This window comes from Canis lupus, chromosome 24 (assembly GCF_003254725.2).
Source record: "Canis lupus dingo isolate Sandy chromosome 24, ASM325472v2, whole genome shotgun sequence".
NCBI lineage: Eukaryota > Metazoa > Chordata > Mammalia > Carnivora > Canidae > Canis > Canis lupus.
In genome coordinates, this window is record NC_064266.1 from 18,096,584 (window position 1) to 18,122,968 (window position 26,385).

At 40.8% G+C, this 26,385-nt stretch overlaps 1 protein-coding gene across 5 annotated transcripts in view; it reads left to right on the top strand.

The window, feature by feature from the left end:
* The window catches only part of DNAAF9 (dynein axonemal assembly factor 9), a 190,207-nt gene that overhangs the window by 92,671 nt on the left and 71,151 nt on the right, over positions 1–26,385 (top strand). For 4 of the 5 annotated variants that reach the window (XM_049100735.1, XM_049100736.1, XM_049100734.1 and 1 more), the window contains 9 exons: positions 5,644–5,742; positions 10,014–10,069; positions 13,916–14,051; positions 17,623–17,704; positions 18,904–18,940; positions 22,743–22,830; positions 23,998–24,074; positions 25,799–25,843; positions 26,216–26,261. In XM_049100735.1, the coding sequence (XP_048956692.1) occupies positions 5,644–5,742; positions 10,014–10,069; positions 13,916–14,051; positions 17,623–17,704; positions 18,904–18,940; positions 22,743–22,830; positions 23,998–24,074; positions 25,799–25,843; positions 26,216–26,261 (666 nt within the window). The remainder of the gene's footprint in view (positions 1–5,643; positions 5,743–10,013; positions 10,070–13,915; positions 14,052–17,622; positions 17,705–18,903; positions 18,941–22,742; positions 22,831–23,997; positions 24,075–25,798; positions 25,844–26,215; positions 26,262–26,385) is intronic. The other variant, XM_035706102.2, reaches the window with a different exon arrangement.

Here is a 26,385-nt window from a genome sequence, read left to right on the forward strand (position 1 = left end):
AACGTCCTGTCCAGCAATTTTAACCTAGTAATTTATCTCAAGAAAATAATTAAAGATGCCAGTGAAGGATAAGGATGTTCAGTGAAGCATTATTTACAAAAACTGTTAATAAAAAGTGAAGACAGGGATCCCTGGGTGGCGCAGCGGCTTAGCGCCTGTCTTTGGCCCAGGGCGCGATCCTGGAGACCCGGGATCAAATCCCACATCGGGCTCCCAGTGCATGGAGCCTGCTCCTCCCTCTGCCTGTGTCTCTGCCTCTCTCTCTCTCTCTTTCTGTATGTGACTATCATAAATAAATAAAAATTTAAAAAATTAATAAAAACTGAAGACAAAATAAATGTTCAACAATAGGAATTTGATTAAGTAAATCTATTCAGTGGCCCATTATACTGTCATTTAAAATCATGTTTGGGGGCACCTGGGTGGCTTAGTTGGTTTAATGTCTGGCTTTGGCTCAAGTCATGGTCCTGGAGTCCCAGGATTAAGCCCCACATTGGGCTCCCTACTCAGTGGCAAGTCTTCTTCTCCCAACTCATGCTTGCTCTCTCGCTCTCTCTCAAATACATAAATAAAATCTTTAAAAATAAATAAAATCATGTTTTAGAATTGGATTTGATATAGAAGTTCAAAATGTGTGGCAAAAGTAAATGGTACTATTTCCATCTTTGTAAAATAATTTGTGTCTGTGACTATCATAAATAAATAAAAATTTAAAAAATTAAAAAAAATAATAATTTGTGTCTGTGTCTTAGAAACGCCAGGTAGTAGTCTTATCATATTATTTTATTTTCATTTTCTCATTTTTATTGTATTATATAATTCTTTAAAATACTTTTAAATATTGAAATTGAGTATTTTTCCCCTTATTAGTCAGTATAGTGCCTTTGGGGGTTTTTGCTTGCTTGTTTGTTTGTTTATTTAATTGAGGGGGGGCATGAATGGAGGTGGGGGGCAGAGGGAGAGGGAGAGAATCTTGAACAGGCTTCACGCTAAGCGTGGAGCCTGACACAGAGCTCAAACTCACAACCCTGAAATCACGACCTGAGCCAAAATCAGTAGTCAGATGCTCAACCAACTGGGCCACCAAGGACCCCCTGCTTGTTGTTTTGTTTGTTTGTTTTTAAAGATTTTATTTATTTATTCATGAGAGAGACACAGAAAGAGAGAGAGGCAGAGACACAGGCCGAGGGAGAAGCAGGCTCCATGCAGGAAGCCCGACGTGGGACTCCATCCCAGGTCTCCAGGATCACACCCTGGGCCAAAGGCGGCACTAAACCACTGAGACCCGGGCTAGCCTGCTTGTTGGTTTATTAAACAAATAGTCCTTGATCCCTGCTATTTCTTGGATATTGCTTATGCTAAAGTTGCAGAAATAGGTAGACCTGCCCCCCACTTATACTGTTTAATGGGCTATTAGACCAATAATAGCAGTACAGTTTAGTAACTGCAGTGGAACATAGAAGACAAGGAAAATAACTCTTCCTGGAATTGCTCAAGATTGCTTTTCAAAGGAGTCATGTGTGGTGATCAGAGGTTTTCCAGACAGAGGAGGAGGTGGTATGAGCATTGTAACTACAGAGAAGGAACATATGTGAAAGCCCCAGAAATACACAGAACGCCCCCAGAATCCTCTCCTTTTGAACATTGAGAGGAACTGTTCAAATGTGGCTGCTTTCCCTTGCCTAGTCCTTAAGCCAGATCCACTTGCCAGTGATGCCATGGATATGGACTTTGAGCCACCAGAGAGCAGGATGCCAGCCTAGAGCCAAGAGTTCTGTCTAAAGTTCAGTATCCTTCCCTACCAGCCAAGAACCAAGGCACACTGGCATGGGTCTTGGGGTTTACAGACTTCTGCTGCTTATCTGACCTTGATATCTATCTGGGCCTGTCTTCTGGATTTGGCCTCAAAGGGTCTGAGCAGATAAACTTTCCCTTCATCATCAGATGCAACTGACCAGTTCCACCTACATACACAAGTATCTATTTCCACAAGTGCACCATTTGTTTAAGGGAAAAGTTGGAGAATAGTGTGTCTAGTGGAAAAAACACCGCTCTGAGTATCTCTTAACTAGATGTAATTCTGCTTCTGCTGTTCTTTATTATTCCATCCTCAGGCAGGTCACTTTACCTCTTCAGTGCCTTAGTCTCATTTATAAAGTGGGCATAGAGAAATACAAGGATGTTAGGATATTTTAAGACTCTGTGTGTGTGTGTATGTGTATCTAAATGGGGAAATTTCATATATAATGCTAGTTATTTTATTTTTTAAATTTTATTTATTTATTCATGAGAGACAGAGGGCAGAGACAGAGGCAGAGACATAGACAGAGGGAGAAGCAGGTTCCCTGCATGGAGCCCAATGCGGGACTGCATCCCAGGACCCCAGGAGACGACCTGAGCCAAAGACAGACACTCAACCACTGAGCCACTCAGGTGCCCAACTAGTTATTTTTAGTATAAGAATTCATTGCGTCTTTTATTTCACTCATAGCATGGAGCTGAAAGCAGTATTTAATGATTCATTCTACTTTATTCTGTAATTAGTACTGACACATCCAGCTCTCTCAGGGAATTTTTTTGGAACAGAATGCTCCATCTTTTTTTGTGTATTCCCCAAAACACACAGACTGCCTTGGACCCTGGATCAGGGTTACTGATTGGACCCGATAGCAGCAGGTCAGGATCCCAAACTCAGAAGGTCTGGTTAACTGTGCCAAGGCACAGAGGTGGTATGGGAAGGCAGTCTGACCTAGGTAATTATAGATTACCAGTTACAAGTATGCACATATTTGTATGTGTGTGTACACATAACATATATAATACATCTATAAAAATAGAATATTTTCTAAAATGTTAAGTGATTTTTGTTCTATATTTTTTGAGTTTTCTGTAGTGAATATATATTACTTACATGTCTGTTTTTATTTTTTTAAAGATTTTATTTATTCATGAGAGACACACAGAGAGAGGCAGAGACATAGGCAGAGGGAGAAGCAGGCTCCCTGCGGGGAGCCTGGTGCAGGACTCAATCCCAGGATCCTGAGATCACACCCTGAGCTGAAGGCAGATGCTCAACCGCTGAGCCACCCAGGCATCCCCGGAATATGGGATTACAGAATTGGAATACTATCATTTTACAATGCTGAATAAAGGATCTAATGAATTAAAGCTCTAAGGATTGCATATCAATGACTGTTCACAAAATAATCAGTTAAACATATGTACTTTTTTTTAAAAAAAGATTTCATTTATTTATTTGAGAGAGAAAGTGAGCATGAGTGGGGTGAGGGGCAAAGGGAGAAGCAGATGCCTTGCTGAGCAGGGAGCCCAATGCAGGGCTCAATCTCAGGACTCTGAGATCATGACCTGAACCAAGGGCAGATTCTTAACCAACTGAGCCACCCAAGCGCTCCTTTTTTTTTTTTTTTTTTTTTTTAAGACAAACTGTGACAAGATTTTCCTGGATTATCTTATACATTTCCTGTCCCAGATCTGAATCCATCATTTCTCTAGTAAGTTCCGGTTTCTTTGAGTGAGGAATGGTATTTCAGCACAACAGTCTAGGTGCTAGAAATGCTCACTGGTATTGGTTTGGTCATTGTTTCTGGATCTCTTCAGTGGGTACAGTTAGGACATTATCTGTGTTTGTCTCTTCGTATGTATGTATATACATACACATATAGCTGATTTTTTTTTTTTAGATTTTATTTATTCATGAGAGACACAGAGAGAGACAGAGAGGCAGAGACCCAGGCAGAAGGAGAAGCAGGCTCCATGCAGGGAGCCCGACATGGGACTCGATCCCGGGTCTCCAGGATCAGGTCCTGCCTGGGCTGAAGGCGGTGCTAAACTGCAGAGCCACCTGGGCTGCCCCATATAGCTGATTTTTTTTATCCCACATTATATATAAAACATATACAGAAAACAATATCAGAAAAACCTACATGATTACTGAAAATAACTTTAGAGATATGTATACACATACACATCTGTATCTAAATTGTAGATCACCTGGGCAATAAGCAGTGGAACCATTAATAAGAATGTTGTTTAGGGGATCCCTGGGTGGCGCAGCGGTTTAGCGCCGCCTTCAGCCCAGGGCGTGATCCTGGAGACCCAGATGGAGTCCCACGTCAGGCTCCCTGCATGGAGCCTGCTTCTCCCTCTGCCTGTGTCTCTGCCTCTCTCTCTCTCTCTCTGTGACTATTATAAATAAATAAATAAATAAAATAAAAAATAAAAAAAAAGAATGTTGTTTATACCAGATATTCCCAGCAGAAGTCCTTTTTTGTGCTTTATACCTAGGGCCAGATGTAGATTCAGTACATGGGTAACACAGAGCCCATAAGTCTGAGTACTTATCAACTGGAAGAGAATGGAGGAGAGCATAGATCCAGCCAGTCGGTTTTAGTGCAGCAAACAGAATGCCTGTGGGCAAGGCACTAGGCCAGTGCCCAGTATATAAACACACTGTGTGAGATGGACAGTGAAGATGACTTATATGAGTACAAATTATTAGCAACTTCAAGTAAGACAAAGATGTTATTTGAGTATCTTAGGCAACTCATAGCTGATGTGTTTTGGTTAACTGATGATGTTTTAGAGGAAAGCCAGAAGCACAAAGGAATGTATGGTGATTGCAAACAGGAGTGAATTCAGAGAGGAGGCTGAAAAGCAGCTGGGGTGGGGGACAGAGAGAGGTTGCACAAAGAGGAGAGTCAACTGGGAGACACAGAGTTCTGCAATTCTCCCACTGCCACTAGGGAAGAGTGTAAGGGAGCAGAAGGCTCTGGGCCACCCATGGCACCACTCAACTCCTAACTGAGGTTATGATTTGTCCTTAAACAAAGCTTTATTGATGTGACCACCTTTTGTCACTGGATATACCATCTTTTAGGTACCTCATAAATAGGTCCCCCTCTCCAGCAAAGATTGCTAAAGTAAGGCACTGGGTGGCCATTACTGTCCTTTTTTAAAAACAACTTTATTAGAATATAATTTCTTTTTTTTTAGATTTTATTTATTTATTCATGAGAGACACACAGAAAGAGAGAGAGAGAGAGAGGCAGAGACACAGGCAGAGGGAGAAGCAGGCTCCATGCAGGGAGCCTGACGTGGGACTCCATCTGGGTCTCCAGGATCACGCCCTGGGCTGAAGGCGGCGCTAAACCGCTGAGCCACCCAGGCTGCCCTAGACTGTAATTGCTATACCATAAAATTCACCAGTTTTAAGCGTACAATTTAGTAATTTTTAGTGACATTTATAGATTTATACAATCAGATTTTAGAACATTTTCATCAACCCCCAAAACTCCCTGTGTTAATTTGCAGTCAACCTCTATCCCTGCCTGGCCTCATTCAAACCACTAATCTACTTTCTGTCTCTCTAGATTTGCCTTTTCTGGATATTTCATAGAAATAGAGCACACACCAGGTGGTCATTTATATCTAGCCTCTTTTCCTTGGCATAATATTTTTGAGATTCATCTATGTGATAACACTTATCTATAGTTTGCTATTAACTTTTAAAACATATATTTAAATGGTCTGGTATTTTGATATCTGATACAGTTTCATGATTTTGATTTTCTAAAGTACTCCTTAATATGAACAAACACATTATTCTTTTCATTTTCTTCCTAGGATTTGGTGGCTTTTGAACATCAGTGGACTAGCTTCTTTGCTAATTTTGACACAGAAATTCCTTTCCTGCTGGAGCTTTCTGAATCTCAGGCGGGTGAGGTATGTAAGGAAAGGGTCAAAGAGAAAAAGTTGATTAACTTATTTATTGTTTCTGTTTTTGTTTTGTTAATTTTTTTCAGAATACAATACTACCAATCCTAATATGTTTTGGTTATTATTTCTTTAAGCTTGTTATATGCTGTAAAGAAGTTTTTAACCCTCATGCCAACCTGCTAACCTCTGTAAAGATTTTTTTTCTGTGCCAGTTTCTGTACAAGAAAGATACTCAATTTATAGTGTGGTGGTACCTCTGGCAGCAAGGAATGCTATTAGGCACTAGTTAATAAACCTAGAAATAATTCTCCACATGTGAGTAGCATACCTTTCCTCAGTCGAACCTCTAGGTAAGCTTTCTTTCCAGGCAAACAATGTAAAGTTACTAGATTCAATCTAAGACTCACTCCATAAGTAAACTGAGGTATCTAGATCAAGAACCAAAGCTAGTCAACAGGAAGGATCAGAAGAGCAACCCTGAGCTTACACTTGAGCCTACGTTGGGCTTGCACCGCTAGTCCTCAGCTCTCCTGCACTGCACTAACCTTTGGATCTGGTGTTGATCTTTGTTGTTGTCATGCATTTCACTTTTACATATGCTATAAACCCCACCAATATGTTGCTATTATTTTTGTTTGAGCAGTCAGTTCTCTTTTTAATGTTGTTTAATCTTTTTTAACAAGATTTAAATAATTTAAAATTTAATTTAAAAATTTTTTTAAAAATCTTATGTATTTGCCCTTGTAGTTATTGTGTTTGATGCTCTTCATTCCTTTGTTTAGATTCAGATTTCCATTTGGTATGATTTCCTTCTCCCTGGAGAGTGTCCATTAATATTTTTCATAGTGCAAATCTTCTGATGATGAATTCTTCCAGTTTTTATATGTCTGAAAAAATATCTTTATTTTACCTTCATTTTTGAAAGATATTTTTGCCACGTATAGAATTCTTGGTTGACAGTTTTTCCAGTACCTGGAAGATGCTGTTTGACCATCTTTCTTTTCCCTTGCATTGTTTGATGTTCTCCTCTTTATTTTTTTTTAAGAGATGTTATTTGTTTGTTTGAGACAGAGAGAGAGAGAGAATGAATAAGTGAGGGGAGGGGCACAGGGAGAAGCAGACTCCCCGCTGAGCAGGGAGCCCAATGCAAGGCTCAACCCCAGGACCCTGGGATCATGACCTGAGCTGAGCCAAAGGCAGATGCTTAACCATTAGACTGAGCCACCCAGATGCCCTGTCTCCTCTTTAATATTCATCTTTATTTTTATTCTTTATTCCTTTGTACATGTCTTTTTTTTTTTCCTGTAGCAGATTTTAAGATTTTCTCTTTTATTACTGGTTTTGAGCAGTTTCTTCATTTCTTGTGCTTGGCTTTTGTTGAGCTTCTTGGATCTGTGGATTTATAGTTTTCATCAAGTTTGGAAAGCTGGGGATGCCTGGGTGGCTCAATGGTTGGGCGCCTGCCTTCAGCTCAGGTTGTGATCCCGGGATCTGCGAGGAGCCTGCTTCTCTCTCTGCCTGTGTCTCTGCCTCTCTCTCTCTCAGTCTGTGTCTCTCATGAATAAATAAATAAATCTTAAAAAAAAAAAAGTTTGGAAAGCTTTTGGCCATTTTTTATTCAGACATGTTTTCTGTCCACCTTTTTCTCAGAAACTCTTAATTACCTCTGCATTAGGCCACTTGAAGTAGTCCAGCATCTCACTGATGCCCTTTTCAGTTTTCTGGATTCTTTTTTCTTCTCTCATTACTCTGGTTCCAAGAATGAAAGATCAAAAAGGTATATTCTGTAACATATCACTACTTTTTTCCTATAACCCCCTCTCATTCCCTCCCTCTCTTCACCATTTTCCACTTACTCTACTACCAGTAGGTAACAATTCTCTTTATTTCTGATTTACTTTTTTTTTCTTTTTACAAATGAACAAATACATGTGTATTTTCTCTTGTTTCTTTCATTGAAGGACAAGATACATGTAGTCATTTCCACTTAGCTTTTTTTCACTCAACAATAATACATCCTGGAACTTTCTCCAAGCCAGTTCATTGAGGTCTTCTTCATTCTTTGTTATGATTCATTCTACTCTATTGTGTGGATTTATCTTTATTTATTCAATCATTCTCTTATGTATGCTTATTTAGGTTTTCAGTATTCTACCATTGCAAACAATGCCACAGTAAATAACTTTGTGCTTATGTGTTTTCATATTGTTGGAGGTTTGTATACCTAGTAATGTGATTGCTGGGTCAAAAGGTAAGTGCATATTTAGTTGTGTTAGCTATTGCCAAATTTCTCAAAGGGTTGACCAGTTTCCATTCCCACCAGCTCTATATGAGAGTACCTGTTTCACCACAGCCTCACCAACAGGATGTATTGTCACACTTTTTAATTTTCAGTCTCATAATTAAGAAATAGTATTTTTCTAATTAGGAGCAAGCTTGAACATTTTTTCATATTTGAAGGCCACTTTATATTTTATTTTCATATTTTTTCCCATTTTAGTATTAGTACAGTATTTTTAACTGAACTAGAGGAGTTTGTGATTGAATGAACCTTGTAAGTTATTAGGATTACTTGAGATAAGTGTCTATCACAATTTACATGGTGAACCTTCAGTAAAATGTAACTATTTTATTTAATTTTTTAAAGGATTTTATTTATTTATTTGTTTATTTGACAAAGAGCACAAGCAGAGGGAGCAGCAGGCAGAGGGAGAGGGAAAAACAAGCTCCCCACAGAGCAGAGAGCCCAATGTGGGACTCAATCTCAGGACCCTGGGATCATAACCCAATCCAAAGGTAGATGCCCAACCGACCAAGCCACCCAGGGTGCCCCAAAATTTAGCTGTTTTAATATATAAAGAGTTTTTGCAGATTAGTAAGATCTGTGAGCACCAAAACTCCAATTGATGATCGTCCAGAGGATATAAGTAAACAGTTAACCAAAGGGAAATCCAGATGGCCATTGAATATATCTGAAATACTCTATTTCATTAGAAATCAAAGGAATGTATAATAAAACAGCAATGAGATACCATTTTTCATTTATCAACTTGGCAAGTATATTTCTAAATGAACATTTAATCGCCAGTGCTTATGAGGATACCCTGAGATAGACACACTTATATATTATAAGTGGAAGTGTATATTGATAAAACTTTCTTTTTCAAAGATTTTATTTATTCATGAGAGACACACAGAGAGAGGCAGAGACACAAGCAGAGGGAGAAGCAGGCTCCATGCAGGGAGCCGGATGTGGGACTCCATCCAGGGTCTCCAGGATCACACCCTGGGCTGGAAGCGGCGCTAAACCACTGAGCCACTGGGGCTGCCCTTGATAAAACTTTTTTGAAAAACAATTTGGCAACATAATTCTGCCTTTTTACCCTATAATTTCATTTCCAGATCTGCTTTACAGAAATAATCAGAGCTGCAAATAAAATTTATGGAAGTATTATTTATGATGTGAGAGAGCAGCAATATAAATCTCCAAGAATAGAGGGCTATTTAACAGAATTTGGTACAACTATATACTACGGTTGTATTGTAGAAAAAAAATAGGAAGAAAATATACCAGAATGTTAGCAATTATTAGAGATAATAGGTGGCTTTTATTAAATTCTAAAATAAGCATATACTACCTACATAATCAGGGTGAGGGGAGAACAATAGATGTTATTTAAGTGGATTAAAATTGCCTTTTGGAGTTTTTAACGCCTTTGATATAGATGCTACATATTAATTTTTGGTTAGTATTTAGCCTAATACTATACACTCAGGCTAAGAAGTACTTCTGTGGTTTCCTGAGAAACTTCTTTTGGTATACTTCTAAATTCCATGGATTTGTTCTCAATGCTGATTTTAAATTAGTAAGTTAGAATTAATATATATTCCTTTATTAGAAATGTAGAGAAACACAATTTTAATAGAAGGAAAATTCTTACATGATTAGTAACTTTGGCCATAGATGATGATTGGTCTTATTTTCTTTCAGTAATTAAAAATTCTAAAATTTAACAAGAATTTTTCCTCACCTTCCTTTTTCTTTTGCAGCCTCATCTTATTTTTTTTGCTGTTTTTTGTTTGTTTGCTACTTGTCCCCAAAATTCATGTTGCTTTCTACCACATATGTCCTTCCATGGTCTTATAATAATCTATAAACATCTCCTTCTCAAACACATAGCACACTCTATACCTACTTGCCTACATCTGTACATATATGAGGGGTTTTGTGATTATAAAATGATGATCTTAACATATGCAATGTTGTCTTTTTTTAGCCATTCAGAAGTTACTTCAGTCATGGAATGATCTCCAGCCATATAACTGAAAACAGGTAAGTTTATTGGAAAAGAAGGTAAATAATAATAGAGAAAAGTAGATCGACTAAGGGGTTGCTTAGAGAGCATCTAAGTCCAGAAGGTATAGTCAGGAAAATACAGATTGACTTAGTCATCACAGGGTAAGAAATTCATATTCTGAAAAGTCATCCGTTTCACTACTTTTGTATTTATATACATATATATTTTTAAAATACAGTTTTATAGCAAACTAGCTCTTAAAACATTGTAGCTTACTGAAATGTAAAGGAAGGAAGTTTCTCTTTCATCCCTACACCAGGAAAGCTAGGAAGCAGAATGTCCAAGGGCTAGGCAGGATGAATAACGTTTTGTGGGGAGTCAAAGAGCCCTGGCGTAAAGGCCCAGCCCCAGCAATCTGGGGTGCTGCTTTTGTCTTCTTGAAGTGTTTTCTTTAGCACTTCTCTTGTCATGGTAATTAAGAGGGCCCAGCTGGTGATAGTTCCTCTGCTAGAGAGATGAGAATAGATCTCTTTTCTTTCCTAATTCTTTTTTTTTTTTTAAGATTTTATTTATTTATTCATGAAATAGAGAGAGAGAGAGAGAGAGAGACAGACAGACACAGGTGAGGGAGAAGCAGGCTCCATGCAGGGAGCCTGACGTGGGACTTGATCCTGGGTCTCCAGGATCACATCCTGGGCCGAAGGAGGTGCTAAACCGCTGAGCCATCCGGGCTGCCCTCCTTTCCTAATTCTAATCCAATCTGAAATGAGACAGATTGCTCTGGCTGGAACTCAGAGTCATCTTTTTCTGCCTGAAAAGTCACTTAGTTTGAATTAAGCTTCAGAAAAAAAATCAGAGTTATATTTACTTTTAAGAGCCCCTATTTGCCTAAAGCTTAAGAGGAGGTATTTTTAAGAATAATACAAAGAAATGTAAAGAATTTTCCACATGACACACACTAAGAGCAATTTAAGGAAAGGGTAGGGGTTAAAGGAAACTGTCTTTTTTTTTTTTTTAACATTTTATTTATTTATTCTTGAAAAACACAGAGAGGAGAGAGAGAGAGGCAGAGACACAGGCAAAGGGAGAACCAGGCTCCATGGAGGGAGCCTGACGTGGGACTTGATCCCAGGACTCCAGGATCACGCCCTGGGCTGAAGGCGGCACTAAACCGCTAAGCCACCTGGGTTGCCCTAAAGGAAACTGCCTTAATCTATTTAGCTGCTGTGACAAAAATACCATAAACTGAGTGGTTTATAAACAAAAAATATTTATTTCCCAAAGTTCTGGAGGCTAAAAAGTCCAGGATCATGGCACTGTCAGATCCAATGTCTGGTGAGAGCCCACTTCTTCCTCTTAGATACTAGCAGTCATTTTACTATAACCTTACATGGCAGAGAGGGCAAGGGATCTCTCAGGAGCCTCTCTTGTAAGAGCCTTTTTTATAATCCCATTTATGTAGGATCTGCCCTTATGACTTAATCACCTCCCAAAGGCCCTATCTCTTAATACCATCACTTTGGGTGTTAGGATTTTAACATATGAATTCTGTGGGAACACAGACATTCAGTCCATAGCAGAAATTATCTTTTAAAAATATCCTTTAATCACTATTTTTGAGAATATATGACATCCTAAGTAAGAGATACATGATTAAAAAAAATCCAGCCACAGTGCCCAGCTGGCTCAGTTGGTAGAGTATTTGACTCTTGATCTCAGAGTCATTAGTTTGAGCCCCATGTTGAGCATAGAGATTACTTAAAAAATAAAAAGAAAAATAAACAACCAGTCATGGTCTCTGCCCTCATGGAGTGTGTATATAGTGTGGTAGAGAAGTAAGACATTAATCAGGCAACCTCATAAAAAAAAACGTAATTACAAATTCTAATTGGTGCCATGAAGGAGAAAAGAACATGGCACTGTGAAGACCATAGCTGGCGAACATGGCCTTCTCTAGGGGAAAATCTGAATGATGAGTAAAGATAATTAAGGAAGGGATGCCTTGTTGGCTCAGTCATTGAAATGTGTGACTCTTGATCTCAGGGTTGTGGGTTTGAGCCCCATGTTGGGTGTAGAGATTACTTAAAAATAAAATCTTTTTTTAAAAAAAAAAGATGACTGGGATGCCTGGGTGGCTCAGCGGTTGAGCCATCTCCTTTGGCTCAGGGCATGATCCTGGGGTCCAGGATCGAGTCCCACATTGGGCTCCTTGCAGGGAGCCTGCTTCTCTTTCTGCCTGGGCCTCTGCCTCTCTCTCCCGCTCTGTCTCTCTCATGAATAAATAAAATCTTAAAAAAAAAAAAAAGAAAGAAAGAAAAGATGATTAAGGGAAAGAGCATCCTGAGATGAGAGCATAAGGAACATAAAATAACATGGGTTTGGTGGAATATAAGAGTTAGAAGTAAGTGGCCTCCTGTGGAGACAAAAAAGTTGGCCAGGCCAGACCATGCAAGTCTTCTTTGGCCATGTGAAAGATTTCAGTCCTTCTCCTGAAAATAACATAAAGGCATTAAAGGCTTTGCATGTATAAAAGGTTGTCCTCTCTGCACAGTGGAGAATAGATTATAGGAGAGCGGAAGTGGAAGCAGGGTCACTGTGAGGAAGCATTGCAATTGCCTGGAGAAAAAATGATGGCAGCATGGATGAGGCTTGTGACCATGTGAACTGAGGGAAATGAACAAATAGGAATGAAATGTGGGTGGTTGATTGGATTTGGAAGGTAAGGGGCAGGGGACACCTCGGTGGTTCAGTGGTTGGGCCATCTGCCTTCGGCTCAGGGAGTGATCCCAGGATCTGGGATTGAGTCCCATATCGGGCTCCTTGCAGGAGGCCTGCTTCTCCCTCTGCCTGTGTCTCTGCCTCTATCTCTCTGTGTCTCTCACGAATAAATAAATAAAATCTTTAAAAAAAAAAAAAAAAAAAAGGTAAGGGGCAGGAGAAGTCAGGGAGGCCTAAGGAGGTATCTCAGGTCTGGCTCAGTCCCTAGATGGATGATGATGACATTTATTTACTGCAAGAACTGGAAAGGGAACAGGTGTTGGGTAGATCATGAAAGAGGAGAGGAAAGGCAGGCAACTAAAAGTAAAACCCTAGGAATATTCAGAGGCAGATAGAGAAGGAGAATGGCTGATGACACAACAGCTTTAGCAGGGAGAGGGTACCAGGTGCTTCTGAGAGACCAAGGAAGGTCAACCTGAAGCCTATCCATTGGATATGCTATTTGCGTGCTTGCTTTGGCAACACATATACTAAAATTGGATTTGCTATTTGCTACATGAAAGTCACTTGGTGACTTTTGCAAGAGTGATTGGAGTGAAATGACTTAGGGGTCAATTGAAGTAACTGAGAAGTGAGCAGAAAGTAACAACAAAAAACTAAAATAAAAAGACAAGTCTCACCAAGAGATAGAAGAAGGGATGCATGCAGGGTAAGTGGATATGGCAGTGAGACATTTGCAACCCCACTCTCTTCCTCCCATCCTAAAAGCTACTCCCGAATGGTTTATGCCTCTATTGTCTGCCTATCACAACTGCTGTCATCCTTTAAAATTTCTATTAAAATGCTATCATAAAAATCTCGAATCTTGCTCCATCTCTTCATCATGGACAGCAGACTTAATGGAACTTTCTCCTTAAATAGAACAAGCTGAAATTATAAATCCACTTGGATTTAGTTATGTCCCTAAATGTCCCTGTGAGTTAGTAGGAGTCAGAGACATCTGGCATCGCTTCCCAACAAGCAAGGAGTGTGAGGGGGACTATATTGACCACTTGACTCGGACCACATAACACCACCCTGAAAACCCCAAGAGCCCACTTGCTGAGAAGTTGCCCTAGCTAGGAGGACTCTTTTCTAATCATGTTTTTGGTTTGCCACTCCAGCCCTAATAGGCAGCCATTTGTTCTCTTTGGTAATCATTCCACACGAGAAAATCTGAATGCCGGCAACTTTAACTTCCCTTCTGAAGGGCATCTGGTACGCAGCACTGGTCCCAGTGGGAGCTTTGCCAAACACATGGTGAGTGGCTTGACTACCTGGTGCTCAATTGGTTTTATTATTAAATAAGGAGGAGGGGAGAATAAGGGGAAGCTTTCCAGTTAGTATATTGATTTAACCTTGAACTTGAAATTGTTTTGGAGTGAGAGAAGTGATTGCAAACTGACTGTATTTTTATGTAAGTTCTAGGTATAATTTGAAAACATCATGTTTAATTTTTAAATATTTGAAGGAAAAAGGTTAAAAAAATACTTTCTCAAACTAAACTCTTTAAATTGTCATAGAACTATTGTCAGCAGAATAAGAATTTTAAGTTAACTTGCAAATAGACTTATACTAAGGTTTGATGTGTCTTGACTGTTACATTTCAGGACATAAACATTGAGGATCATTATTCTTTTATTGAGCGTGCCAGGGAGAAGACTTTTGCATTTGGTGGTAAATTGTCTGCTGCTAGCTACATTCTTTTAAAGGAAAGATGAGACTGAAATAGGAGACTCTGGTGTTATAAAAGGCTGTAGAAGTTTAAGTATTTTCAAAATGCTTATATATCCCATACTGGAAACAGAGAAACTGACAGCCCAGAAATACCAATAGACACAGACATAAAAAGCCCCTTCTGCTCTCTCTGGCAGAAGGACTCGGGAGGGAACAGCCTAGCAGGATGGAAAACTTTTAGACAACAGTTACTCTATTCCAGCCAAAACCCTTAGAAAAAAACTGCATCTCCATCTACCTGTACTGATATGGGCTAAGTGAAGAACCTAGGTATCCACCTTACCAGTCTATAATGGGGTACCATTGCCTTACCCTACCCCTGGTAGGATTAGTGTTAGAGAAGCCCATTAGGGAGCCATGACTTTCATCCCCACTGGGCACCAACGAGCCCTCCCTACCCCTGCGGTATCAGTAAAGAATGTGGGAGCCTCAACATCCACCCCTACCTAGCAGTAACAAGGTGTTCTTCCTTGGGTAGTATCATTAGAGGCCCGGGAAGAGTCAGGACTTTTACTACCACTCAGCCATGACAAGGCCACCACCTACCCAGAGTGTGTGTCACTCTCCTAAGCCAGGGTGGCATCAGTAGAGGAATACCAGAGAATCTGAACTCCTGTTCTTGCCCAGCACTTACAAATAACTTGTACACACACACACACACACACACACACACACACACACACACACACTGGGTGTCAGTAGAGGCTGTGTGGAGAACCTGGACTTAGCTTCAACAAAGCAACATGCTCCCCTGTTCACCCATGGAAACAGTGTCAAAGGAGGTCTGCTAAAATGCAAAATTTAAGTAAGTTCCAGGGCAGCTTACATTCTCGGCACTAACATGTAGAGAGCTTGGAAATCATTTCTCCCATCCTTACAAGAAAAAATTGAAAAACTGAAAACCAATAACTTTTCTTATACTCATCAAAGAACTGTAGTATCAAAGCAAACCCACTCCAAGATCTAGAGAGGTGAATCTAGAGAGTCACAGCTAGTGCCTGCTTACCTGGAGCAGAAACCACACTTAAAGAATACTTTTTTTTTTTTTAGATTTTAGTTATTTATTCATGAGAATACACAGAGAGGAGAGAGAGAGGCAGAGACACAGGCAGAGGGAGAAGCAGGCTCCATGCAGGGAGCCCGACGTGGGATTCGATCCCGGGTCTCCAGGATCGCACCCCGGGCCAAAGGCAGGCACTAAACCGCTGCGCCACCCAGGGATCCCTTAAAGAATACTTTTGATGAATTCTTAGAGGCTGAATGTGGACTAGAGGGAGAGTGGGAAACTCCTAAAGTACACAGTCCCCACACATCTCTGGGTTTACTTCTTTCTATAAACCTAAAACTCCTCTTAAAAATAATCTATTTTTTTAATTTAGCAAATTCTTTTTTATATAACTTATTATAATTGAGGATCTTTATTTAATAAACATGAAATTTAATGAAGTCATGGAACTTACCTGAGATCTGGTCCTGTGGTGGGATGGGGTTGGGGGGATCCTGGATTCTGACCTTTCATCTTCATTCATCTCTTTTTTCAATATAACACAATTAACCTTTCCATTTCTGTGCCTTTGTGAATAATTTGAAGATTAGTAGGTGACATGTAAAACATGCAAATCCAGATAATCTGAGCAGTTGTACATTATATATGTAAAATATATTGTACCAGTTTCTTTTAACATGTCAATAAATTAGATACTAATCTATACTTAAACAAACTTATGATAGGATCCAAGGAAGCAGGTTTGAAACAAATGGCACCTTTAAAAAAAAACTTTAAATTTTTTTTATTTATTTATGATAGTCACACACACAGAAAGAGAGAGAGAGAGAGAGAGAGGCAGAGACACAGGCAGAGGGAGAAGCAGGCTCCATGCACCGGGAGCCCGACGTGGGATTCGATCCCGGGTCTCCAGGATCGCACCCTGGGCCAAAGGCAGGCGCCAAACCGCTGCGCCACTCAGGGATCCCCTAAAAAAGAAACTTTAATCAAAATTTTGAAATCCAAATAACATGTTTTATTGAAGAAATAAGCCTATCAACCAACAATTAGAAATACGTACATGCATTTTTTTATTTAGGGTCATGGCAATATTGATCACATTCACTATGGTAAATTATAGAGTAGTCCTAACAAGTTCTTTTTTTTTTTTAAGATTTTATTTATTTATTTATTCAGAGACAGAGAGAAAGAGAGAGAGAGAGGCAGAGACACAGGAGGAGGGAGAAGCAGGCTCCATGCAGGCAGCCTGATGTGCGACTGGATCCAGGGTCTCCAGGATCACGCCCCGGGCTGCAGGCGGCGCTAAACCGCTGCACCACCGGGGCTGCCCCCTAACAAGTTCTTATTACACATCTTTAACTTGGATTCATAGTGTTCACAATATTACAGAAAAATGCCATGAATTTTTCTCTTGTGACTCTTTGAACATTGGAGTAGAATGAATATTTGCGTCACATTTAGCAATTTTTTAATATATTGCAAATTTTTCCCTTTAGTTCTTATGATAGCATTTTTGTGTTTTATAACTGATATTATGGGAACCATGAGATACTGGATTTTCAAAAGAAAAAGACATCTGTATTCATCTTTGTATAAATTAAACAGGGAAGAAGAATAAGAATTTTTAAATCTAGGGAATTTATTTTCTCTTCTTCAAGGCCTATGTACAGAGAAGAATTACAAACAAGGGTGGGGGCCTGGGAAGCACCCTCCTTTCCTGAATTTGTAGCGGCCCCCGCACATCTGCCCATCCTGTCAGCCAAGATTCTCACTTTGAAAGTTCTGGACTCTTAGTAGCAGTCAAAACCCAAGCACATTTCCTCTTTTCCTTCTTAGTTGTGAATTCGTTAGCATCATGGGCTGACCTAGCAATGACCTCACAGTATAGCTAAGGTTAAAAACAACACAAAATACATTTAGAAAAGCAACAGTTAAAGGTGATCTTTTCCCCTTTGCCTTTAAAAAATAATAAATCAGCAGTTGGTGAGATAAAACTGATTTCCACTAACTATATACTTTTCATTCTTAAATAGTACACACCTGAGTCCCTGCTCCTTTTTTCACTTGTATATTTTCTCTGACATCCAGGTAGTACAGTGCGTCTCACCAAAGGGACCCCTTGCTTGTTCAAGAACATACTTTTTTGGAGCTACTCACATTCCTTACTTGGGTAAGTCCCTGTAACTTGTCATCTCATCAGCTTTCCTTTTTTTTTTTTTTTTTTTAATTTTTATTTATTTATGATAGTCACACAGAGAGAGAGAGAGAGGCAGAGACATAGGCAGAGGGAGAAGCAGGCTCCATGCACTGGGAGCCCGACGTGGGATTCGATCCCGGGTCTCCAGGATCGCGCCCTGGGCCAAAGGCCAGCGCTAAACCGCTGCGCCACCCAGGGATCCCCTCATCAGCTTTCCTAATGAAGAATTTCCCCCATGAACTAGAAATGGATCCATAATTTACTGCTTTCCTCAGAAGCTCATGATACCCAATTTGTAGGCTTCCAACTCCCTCTCTGATTCTAGATGGAGACTTTATACGCCTAACACATTTTTCAAAGAATGTACTTCAGGAGGAGTAATTATCAACTCAACATGTATATAGTTTAACCATTGTGAGACCATGTGATCAGTGTCAGAGGGAAGGCAAAGATGAGTAAGTTCCATATCTCCAGCAGGAGATATGGGCTACAGTGGGAGTTTGTATGAGTCAACCAGGTGCCTGCTGTTCTGGTGAAGAAGATCCATGGTAGAAGAGTACCTGTGAACTGGGAATATTCACAGGAGCAAGGGCTCCATGCTGCAGGGCCATCCAGAAAGATTAGGCCCACTGGGGCTGCCCTTCTTGCTAGGGTAACAAGAAGTTACCATAGAGAAGAGACTAAGGTAACCAGAAGAGACATAGAGAAGAGCCTGTAGAATGAAGGAGGATTTCAGCACTGCTCCACAATGCAGAATGCTGCAGAAACCAGGTTTTCATCTGGGTGTTGCCATATAGACTGGAAAACTCTGAAAGAAACATGATAATTAAGAGTCAGCTAATTAAGGAGATGATAAAGAGTCAAAACTGAGCCTACTTAATTATACCTCTTAACTTGAAAATTTAAAAATAAAGGCAAAAACTTTCCAGAGATTCCCTGTCTTCTCTGGTGTTTAGGGGTGATAGTGAGTGAGTTGTCAAAATCAGTGTCAAGAGTAAAAGTCTAAGAGGATGCTGGGAGAAGCTATTGTTTGTGATTGTACTGTATTTCATCCAAAAGAAAAAAAAATGTAGTACTTGACATCTCCTTTGAATTAAGAAATTCTAACCTCCTTGTGAAGTGTTTGTATGTCCCGTGATCTTGCCACACTTAATTCTGGTCCTCTTTCACAGGTGATGAGAATAAGCTGCCCAAGAAAACTGAACAAATGTAAGTCTTCATTTTTAATTTATTTTTTCTTTCTCAAAGTTGAGTTACTTACAAGTTGTGGCTGTCCTGTCTAACTCCTTTGAGATTAGCAGTGGGTAGGACATTTGATGAACAGAGCTGTGGTTTCTTAGACCCTGTCTCTCAGCTTGGAGTCCTGCCAGCTTTGCTATGCACTCCTCTCTCCAGAACTCACAGACTTCCTACCTGCAAACTCATGCATTTCAATGGCGTAATTCTTAATATATCTTCTACATAATATATATTTTTACCAGGGGCTTTCCCAAAAATAAAATATCCTGAAACATTGGGAGAATCTGTGTGAAACCTCGTCTGCTCAGAGCAGTGTTTCCTCCTCTGGATTTGACTCTTAGGCTTAAGGAACAGAGCTGGGATCTGAACTCATGCTGCACATTATTTAAAAAGGTCCTAGTGTTGACTTCGCTCCCCTCACTTATGACAGGAAACCAAAGATAAGAAATAAACTCATTAATGTTTATGTTAGTCTGCTTGGGCTGCCATAACAAAATATCATAGATTGGGTCACTTAAACAGCAGAAATTAAATTTCTCACAATTCTGGTGGCTAGAAGTGTCAAGTTCCAGGTACCAGCAGTGTTGGTCTCTGGTGAGACCTGTCTCCTTGAGTTGCAGACAACCACCATCTTGCTGTGTCCTCACCCAGCCTTTCTTTTGAGTTCTTGTGGAGCAACAAATATCTCCTGTGTCTCTTCCTTTTCTCATAAGGGAAAAAAAGTCCTATTGGATTAAGTCCCTACTCTATGACTTCATTTAACTTTAATGACCTCCAAATACAATCACATTGAGGGTTAGAGCTCAGCATGAGTTTTAGAAAGACACAATTCAGTCTATAACAATGCTGCAACTACTGAATTCCAATAAGGAATTTTTCTTCAAAATATGAACATAATTGAGTTCTATTATTACCTAACTGAATATTCCTGCATAAAATACCTCAGTCTAGATGAGTGCTTCCCAAAGGCCAATAGTGACAAGCCACAAAGAATCATCTAAGGATCTTTTTATAAATACATGATCCCCAGGCTATAGTAGTTCCCAGAATTACTGAGAATCTCTGGGGTGGGAACCACTAAGTTGTATTAAAAAATATATATAGTATAAGGAATGTAATCAATCATACACAGGAAATTTGGAAAATAGAAAAGAAAAAAAAAAAAACCAGATCAGCCATAATTCCTCCTCTTTAGCACTGCCCATTAGTATCTTTCTGCATTTAAAAAAATTACACATTTAGGTTTTGTATAGCTATAATTAATGTGTAAGCAGTGTTTTAGTGTGTGAATTTTCTGCCCTTTAGCAACAAGTCCATTACACTCACATTTGGTGGGTATATATAGTCTTGCTTTGTAACTGCTAGTGATTCTTTTCTATTAATTTATTAATTTATTTTTATAGAAAGAGTGCATACACATAAGCAGTGTAGGGAGGGGTTAAGAGAGAGAGAGAGAATCTTAAGCAGGCTCCAGCCCAGCATAGAGCCTAATGTGGGGCTCAATCTCACAACCCTGAGATCATGACCTGAGCCAAAATCAAGAGTTGGATGCTTAACCAGCTGAGCCACCCAGGCGCCCCTGTACCTGCTGGTACTTCTGTGCCAGCTGTGCTTATCTACTGTATCTTCATTCTGAACCCCTAGGCATTTCTCCTAAACCAAATTCATTGGTGCCTTGCTTCAAGGACTAGTATTAACCGATGCTTGAGACTACATCCAGAGACTTGCCCCTAGTGGAACCTGGGTGTTATGGAGAGTCCTAGGGAAGGCAGCAGCAGCACCATCTGAGGCATAGAGCAGACCATCCCTTGTCATGAGTCTCAAGCCTCCCATTCATTTTATGAGTTCATAGCCAGGCAGCTTTGCATTCAGCTCTTGTCTGAGGGTATGTATAGGAAGATGGCCAAGCAGTGGGGAGGCCTGAACAGTGTTGGTACTGAGTGATGTCTGAGTCAAGCTGGGTGGAGAAAGGAGGAAGGATCTTTATATGTCTTTGATATTGGTGTCAAGATGTAGGATTCTGGTCTACCTGTAAGTAGCCAAATTCATTGTCAGTATCCCTACCAGGCCCCTTCCTATCAGGACACACCTCTCTGTTGTAAGCTGGCCAGCAATCTCAAGGATATGTTAATCCTTGGAGTTGTCATTTTGTTATGTATGCTTTTTCTGTTTTTTTTTTGTTTTTTTTGTTTTTTTTTTTTCTTCTACCCAATTCAGATCTCTTACCTAAAATGTAGAGGTGTGATGCATGAGCCAAGGAAGACATAAAGGAGTTGGCAGTGTGATGTGGCTGGTAGAAAATAACCAGGGTGACAGCAGATCTGAATTCAAGTCTGCCATTCATTTTCTGTGCCTTGGGCAGTTTATTCTGCCATCAGAGGTCCTACCTGCTTCTTCTCTAAGATGAGAGCATTAGACTGGATCAATTCTGTGTTCCTTCCTACTTTCCAACTCCTGCCACCTTCCTTTACTGGTTACAAGATTCTCAGGCATAAAAATAGACATATTCTTAGGCAAGTTTTTATCAGTTTCTTGCCAGGCACCTCCCCTGTCATTGAGGGTCTTGTGGATAAACCCCTTCTGTCTATAATTATCCTGATAAGATCCCAGATCTCTCTCCCCTAAAGTAGTGATTCCCAACTAAAGGCAGTCTTACTGCTTCTCTTCCCCCAGCCCCACCCCTGGGAGACATTTTTGTTATCCCAGGTGGGGGTACTACTGGCATCTAATGGATAGAGACCAGGGGTGCTGCTAAACATCCTGTAGTGTACAGGACAGACTCCATGACAAAGAATTATCTGGCCCAAAATGCTGAGATTGAAAATTTCTACTTAAGGGAAACCAATCTTGAATTTTCTAGGGACCTTCAAAGCAGTTCCACTCTGGCAAAGGAAGAAACCTTATAATCACGTTGGGAAGTGAGAAGTCTAAGAAAAAGGGCAAGATTGGTGGTCAGGGAGCAGGGAGGCTTTAGGAAAGGAATCTTTGCCCTCAGAAGCACACTCTATTCTCTAGATCGGGCAAGCTGCTTGAAAAGTGATGTGCAACGATAATTTGAATTTAAGTGGAGCTCATCTTTTCCAAGTAATCTCTTTTACTCCGGAGGTCTCCCACTCTGAGGTTCCAGTAGCAGTCAGCCTTTAGCATGCCTGGGAGGAGACGACATGAAAGTGTGGTGTGGTTGGTCCTGGAAAAGCAGGAAGTCTGTACCATGACACTGAAGGGATTCAGGCTCCTGACCTAGAGGGGCTTAGGAGCCCACAGAGTTCATTTTTGTTGGATCACAAGCAGGGAGGGTTGGTCTTCTGAGCAGAGCTGGCTTTTCTTATCATGGTTTAATAAGAGTAAATTTTAAATCAGGTGAGGCACATGACTTGTAAAAGATTTAGAAATCAGGGACACCTAGATGGCTTAGTCAGGTAAGCATCTGATTCTCAGTTTCGGCTCAGGTCGTGATCTCAAGATCCTGGGATCTAGCTCCTCATCAGGCTCCACACTCAGCAAGGAGTTTGCTTGAGATTCTCTATCCCTCTCCCTTTACTCCTCCCTGCCTCACCATGCATAAGCATACTTTCTCTCTCTCTCTCTCTCTCTCTCTCTCTCTCTCTGAAATAATAAATAAATATAAAAGATTTATAAATCAATGAGTTCCATTTTTGCACTTTTCTCATTCTTTTTAAAAATCAGTTTCTCAGGCAATGTCATTTATGTGCATGCAGCTTTTGTTGAAACCCTGTGATGCTGTAGTTAACCCATATTTTTTGTTCTAAAGTAGGCTCTTGTCCCAGGTGTATGCTGCTGTTATAGAGGCTGTTTTGGCTGGCATTGCATGTTATGCTAAAACTTCCAGTCTAACAAAGGTAATTTAAATACCACATTTCTCTTTCCTTAGTAATTTCAACATAAAACTTCCTATCTGTTTGTTTTGGTTTTGGACACCTGGTAGTCAGTTTTGTGCCTCATTGGAGTTGGCACCAGACAAAGAGGTGCCTGAAGAGGGCTGAACTGTTGCTGCCTGTGACAGAACTGCCATTGTTCTAGGAGTGACAGCTAATCAGCACTTCTCTGTAGATATCTGGTTGTGTTAAAGAAAAGTCATTCTGTAGTGTATTGTTTTACTTAATAGCTTAATAGCTTTTAACTTTTAAAGTTAAAAAATAAAAAATATAGGTTTTTCTATTATGAATTCAATGAAGTTAGGTAAGTTTGTCTTGAGCTACGTAGTGTGATTTTCTATAATTCAGTGTTAAAAAAAAAAAAAAAACTAAATTAGAAAATCTCACTTGCTTATCCTAGACAAGCACATGTGTTCTCGTTCTCTGACCGTTCTCTTCCTTGCTGTTTTGCGGTTAACCTGCCCTGCTGAGTTGGATTCCTATATCTGACCCAGTAAGGAGATGAGAAGAGTCGGCTTGATGCCTCCCAATGCCAATAGGACCTTTCCTGAAGGAGCCATTTGACATTGGAAAGGTTGTGTATGATGTAGATACCAGAGAGACTGTAGCCATAGTCACCAGCTCCCTGCCATCTCCCCTCCTCACTGAACTTAAATCCCTGGTACAACTTGGGATTTGTCAGCCCTTTAGCTGTAGGCTTGTGCAATATTAGTTCTCACACTTATGTTTTTTTTAACTGATCTTTTGTAACTCTAGGTATTTGAATATTCTTAGCGTCTGGCAGAAACTCCAAGGGCAGTAGTCCCTCCCCCAGGGCCAGGGGAGAGGGGAGGAGAAAACCCTTTTCCAGACCTCACAATGGCATCACCCCAGCTGGTTACAGTTCCTGGCAGATCAGGTTTCAGTGCCCACCTGCCTGAATGAAGTGTTTCCTGGGAACCTAGCCCAAAGAAAGCAGGCACCTGTTTCCCTTAACAATGTTTTCACGTCGATCTTTTGATGTATATGAAGCAGTTATGTAGAGGGGAAGGGCACAGTGTTCTGGCCAAATGTTAGAAGGGTACTTCCTGTCCATGAGGTCTACGTTTTTCCTGCTGTTAAGGCTAATTGTCTTGTCATTGCTTTTTACAGGCAAAGGAAGTAGCTGAGCAGACCCTGGGATCTGGGTTAGATTCCTTCGAATTGATGCAGTTTAAGGCAGCCCTACGGTAAGCAATGGCTGCTATTCTCTATAAGGAATCATTCTTAATGTTTGTTTTATAAAGACCCTTTTCTGCCTTGCATTTGATATTCCATCTCCCCTCTAAGAAATGTGCCAGTAAATAAGGAGTTATGTGAGGGAGAAACATTCATGATCAGGGCTTTGAGAGGCCAAGGATCCAGAGATGGAGGAACTGTATGATAAAGAGTCAGACACATTTCCTGATGCCGGAATGTGAGGCAGAAGTGTCAGAGACCTGAAGGACCCAGGTTCAGAGGTTAGAAAGGTGAAGCTGGGAACATCAGGAATGAAGTTTGTTAGGGTCAGGGTCCCTAGGCACATAGAAACAGTTACTGCTTAGAAGAGCCTGGCTCTGCGCCTCTGCTACCTCTCAGGTATAGATACCCTGAGCCTGCTCTTGTCTCAGGGGCTAGATGCTCTGGGAATCAGGCTTGCTGGCAATCTAACCATCATACATGTCCTGGCACATCACAAGGGCCCTCTGTGTGGTCTGTATCCATAGCTAAACTTTCACAAACCCAGTCTACCTAACCCTCCACCTGTCCTGTATGAGGACCACTAGGTGTACTTTTTTTTGCAAAGGAGGCAAAAGATACCAACATGGGGGAGTTTTTTGGGAACACATATGGGATGTGCCCTGGGGTGCCTCAGCTCCATGACCCACATCTTTTTACATCTATAGCCCTGGGTAATAAGAAAAAAAACATTGAGAAAGATAAATCAGTCAGTTGATCTAACAAGAATTCTATTGCTGCAGCTCTAGGAGCAGAAGGAAGAGCCAGGTTTCTTTGGTGGAGACTTCAGCCCCTTTCCTCTGGGTCTTCTGGATCTTGTAGCTCTGGAGGAGGGAGGGGGATAGAAGGAGTTTTTTCCCTTAAGGCCTTGTGCTGGCCTGCACTGCCTATTCCTGGCAGACTTGAGTTTGAGGAATCTCCTTTGCTTTCTGGCTGTGAGTGACTTTGGGTAAGACGAGGAGCTCTTTTTACATCTGCTTCCTTGTCTTCCCACCATGCAGAGTTACTAAGCATGTAAATGTTAGCTGCTGTCACATGGGGGTCTTCTGTGTCACCATCAACATGGCTGGCATAGTCATTCCCTGCCTCCTTTCCTTGGGGCCTTATATAGGCTACTCACCTTTTGGAGAGCAGGCCACTTTTCCATCCCAAGGCCTTTTAGGCCTGGGCATACCTCCCCAGCTGAAGGAGGGAATACCAGGCAATGAGGAGCGTCTCCCAGGGCAGCCCTCCATTTGGAGCCCCACTCCTTTTTCTCCACAAAGTCACTTCACTGAGTACACCTCACACTAATCAGATTAGCTGATCATCTCCTGAGAGGAACACAGGACTTTACCTCTGCTCAGGCTCTGAGCAGGGGATGGCAACTTGACCCAAAGGTAGTAAAGAGGAGGATCAGAACAATATGTCACAGCTGTGGAGCAGGCAGCCGTGGGCCAATAGAGGATCTTCCCAGCCTGCAGTAGACAATGGTTCTGTCACATTGTTCTCTCCTGCTCTATCCAAGAGTCAAGACAGCCCTGAGAATCTGCACAGAGGCGGAGCTATGACTAGAGTCAGATGCTGGCCCCACACTTGGCAAATGTGCCGTGAGGGCCCAGCACAGGTGCACTGTAGCAGCAGGTGTCTGGGGAGTAGCCAACAGTGTGGTTATTAGCAAGAGCAGACTAACTTTTTATTTTGTTTGGATCTACAGCTCCAAGATGGCTTTTCATATTCATGCTGTGAATAATCAGGGAAGGTAAGTGTATGTTTGTGGTGCATGCTCACTTGGGGCAAGTCTTAGAAACAAAAAGAGAAGAGAGGCTATCTTGTAGCTGCCAGCGTGGATGGCATAAGACCAAGATTGGGCCTGGGACTGGCCATACTCTGCTGAGATCCTATACCCTGATCTTTTCAGTGCTTCCAACTGAAAGACTGAGGCATGGGAGTAGGAGGTGGATCTAATTCCTTCCAGTGGCCTATGTACTACTTCTGCATACATGCAATCCAGTGCTTTGAAAAGCCCTGAAAGAAATCTGGGCTAGGGGTGCTGCCATATTGACAAAAAAAAAAAACAAAAAAAACATTGTAAATGTAATACATGTCTCTCCTGTCTCTTTTTCTCTTGTAGGATTGTGCCTCTGGACATTGAAGATAGCTTATACTTCGTGAAGACGGTAAGTAGAGCTGCTATAAGCCAGCTGGCAGGAAGTAACCTATAGAAGAACATCTACAAAGGGTGAGATAGGAGTAGGTGAGAGTCTTGGGTAGACCTTAGCTGAAGAAATTGGTCAATTCTCA